Consider the following 3043-nt stretch of genomic DNA (forward strand, 5'->3'; position numbering starts at 1 on the left):
GCTTAATTTAATGCAGTGGAGTTATCACTTTTAAGAACAAGTGAGACTCCTCAGAGGCTTAGAGTTAAGCTGGTGTACCAGCCCTTTGCATGTCTGGGGCTTCAGTCATAAAATTAAGAAGAAACAGAAGCTGCTATTGAGATAAAGCCTGACATAAGTGACTGCTTAGATGAAGAGCTGGGAGGGTGGGAGTGGGAGGGAGGGAGGAAGGAAAGAAAATAGAGAATGATTGTTTAAAAAAAATTACTGAGACCTGAGCAGCTGATTAATTTTATTTCCTACAGACTTTCGGCCTGTTTGCTATGAGGAACCCCAACATTGGTGCTCAGTTGCCTACTATGAACTCAACAACCGGGTAGGGGAGACTTTCCAGGCTTCCTCTCGAAGTATCCTTATAGACGGATTTACAGATCCCTCAAATAACAAAAACAGGTTCTGCCTAGGACTGCTCTCAAATGTAAACCGCAACTCTACTATAGAAAACACCAGGAGACACATAGGAAAAGGTAAGAGGAAATCCCTTCTCGTTGGGAATATTCAGAGCTTGAAAGAACCGTGCATTGCATTAACAAACCTAGCTGATTTGTCAGATGTGCTTGTCTTAAAACCAAGGCTCTGAGATTACTTCTGAAATAGAAGAAAAGCAGCTGATTCTTTTCTAACTGGATAACAATCAGCAGAGTAGCTCCTTACAAAAGCTGTTGACTTGGCCAGCAAAGAGAAAAATGTTGTTTATGGTTGTGTGTTCTAATTTAGCAGTATGTATTTTCATTTTATTTATTAGAGCTTCTGGCAACTGGGAATATTGCCATTGAAATGCCACTAAAAGGATAATTGCTGGTGCCTCAGGGCTGGTTATCCTACCACCAAATAACAAAGGGAGATGGATGAAACACTTAGGAGTTGAGTTATTTAGCTGAGGAACTCTACCAGAGTTGCCTTTGTAGCTTTTCCCCCCCTACCAGGCTGATTCCCTCCCTTGTCAACTTCTTGCCAGTAAAACTAAGTCTTGGATTCTCCCTCCAGCAGTTCTCCTTGTATGCACCACTTCTGGTGTACGTATACCCTGTGCACACAGGAGCATATGCTGCTGGTGACAAGTACGAGGAGACCACACCTGGACATGCGTGGCTGCACACACTCTGTCCCAGCTCACTAGGGCTGTGTAGGGCCTGATATTCTCCCAGAACTCACTGTTGTTTGTGGCAGTGAGTCAGAAGCCCTGTACCGGCCACTTCTCTGTGCAGATGAAGGTTTGCCTGTTCTGGTATATCCAGTCTAGACTCATTATCTTGCCAACCCAGCCTCTCACCAGTAGCTGCCTGGGAATATATTTCCCACTGGGCTAATTAACTCTAATTGTTCCACTCCTATTATCTTGTCAACCTCACCTCATTTCCCAGGCCTAGAGCAGTATTTTAATTGGCTCTTGATAGTTTAGTGTTGAATGACTGAATACGAGGAAGCTCAGAGATGAATGTGACATAGGTTTTACAAACAACAGTGAACCTGAAGGCTAGGGCAGGAGATGTACTTAGCTCTTGCACTTTTCTCCGGAAGGGAACGCACTTACGTTGCAGATGCACTGTGTGAAGCCACTGTGATGCTACAAGTGTCTGTCATAGTAGTTTGTTGTGAGGGGTGGAAATGAGTTGTACATCTAGTTCTAACTTACTCAGAAAATAAAGCAAAGCTTCTCTATCAGCATAAGCTGTCAGAGGGGTGTAGATCAAAGCTGAGCCCGGCCCTAAAAGAAGAATGACAAAAGATCCCAGTCAAAGCTGTCGTTTGAGGATGTTACATCCTGTGACTTTCTGCCCCAAAAGAGGAAGAGACAGAACAGGAAGAAAATGAGGTAAATGCTAATGGTCCTCATCCATTCAAATCTGAAGATCTGTCTTCATTGATTAAAAGTCCTTTAAAGTCTTACACTAGGAATCTGCCCAAGGGAAGGGAGCAGGTTGCCCAGAGAGGAGCTTAGTATATCAGAGATCCTTAATTTTACTGCTCTTCCCTGTTTATGCAAATCTTAAAAAAACATGTTCGAGTGGAATAGAAGTGGCACCAGTACAGGCCTGCAGAAGAGCACAGAGCCGCTCCAAAAGTGTATAGTTCAAAGGCATGCTGGACAGATGAAAGCTACTGAAATGGATACGATTGTCACATGTTAACAGGAGAGAAAAAAGAGTGAGTAAACAAGATTAGCTCAGTAGGATAAGGATATGTGATTGAATTGTCATCTAGTGTATCAGCGTGAAATGGTTTCCTGGAAATACCACATCAAAGCTAAAAACAATCCAGAACACAATGCAACATCTACTAGCAATTGGACCTGTTTCAGCAGTTGGACTTCAAGGACAAAAAGAGGACTTCTGATCAGAGTGTCAAAAAGATGTGGATGCTTGGGAATTGATGCAGAGAGCAATTCTGTGGATGCAGAATTTCCAGTTTCTGCAGAGAGCAATGAAATCCCACTAAAACATACGGACCCTTGATTTGGTCTTCTACAAATATGTATTCAGCTGCTTGGCTTCCTTGTGGGTGCTTGTCTCTGGTGAATGAATACCAGAAGAATAGAAATACGCACTGACATTTCATTACTGCTGTTATTTATTGCTTTTAAAAAGTCCACAAAGAAAAAGGAAATTGTAGCCTCTGCTTTCAGAAGTGACTTTGGTGGTTTTGTTATTATAGTACACAGTTTGGGCAATGCCTTTGAAAGCATTCATTTTTTTCAGAAGTTGGGTTACTCAGTATGCTCTGAAAATCCAGCCTTTAAAATTTTTCACCTTAGCACCCGGAAGTGTGGTCAACCTAAATCAGTAGCCACACCTGAGGATTTGAAATGTGGTGAACATTTACGTCCTTATTCTTCTCTCCCTACCCTGTGTTCATAGATTCATAGAATCATTAAGGTTGGAAAAGACCTCTAAGATTGAGTCCAACTGTCGACCCAACACCACCATGTTCATTAAACCATGTCCCTAAGCACCTCATCTACACGTCTTTTAAAGACTTCCAGGGATGGTGACTCAACCACTTC

The 3043-nt window shown here is 42.4% G+C and overlaps 1 protein-coding gene across 3 annotated transcripts in view; it reads left to right on the forward strand.

The window, feature by feature from the left end:
* Positions 1–3043, forward strand: part of SMAD9 (SMAD family member 9) — a 25399-nt gene that overhangs the window by 12006 nt on the left and 10350 nt on the right. For all 3 annotated transcript variants that reach the window (XM_009327712.1, XM_009327714.1, XM_009327715.1), the window contains one exon: positions 285–506. In XM_009327712.1, coding sequence (XP_009325987.1) covers positions 285–506 — 222 coding nt within the window. The remainder of the gene's footprint in view (positions 1–284; positions 507–3043) is intronic.

This window comes from Pygoscelis adeliae, unplaced genomic scaffold (genome assembly GCF_000699105.1).
Source record: "Pygoscelis adeliae isolate BGI_AS28 unplaced genomic scaffold, ASM69910v1 Scaffold14, whole genome shotgun sequence".
Taxonomy (NCBI): Eukaryota; Metazoa; Chordata; class Aves; order Sphenisciformes; family Spheniscidae; genus Pygoscelis; species Pygoscelis adeliae.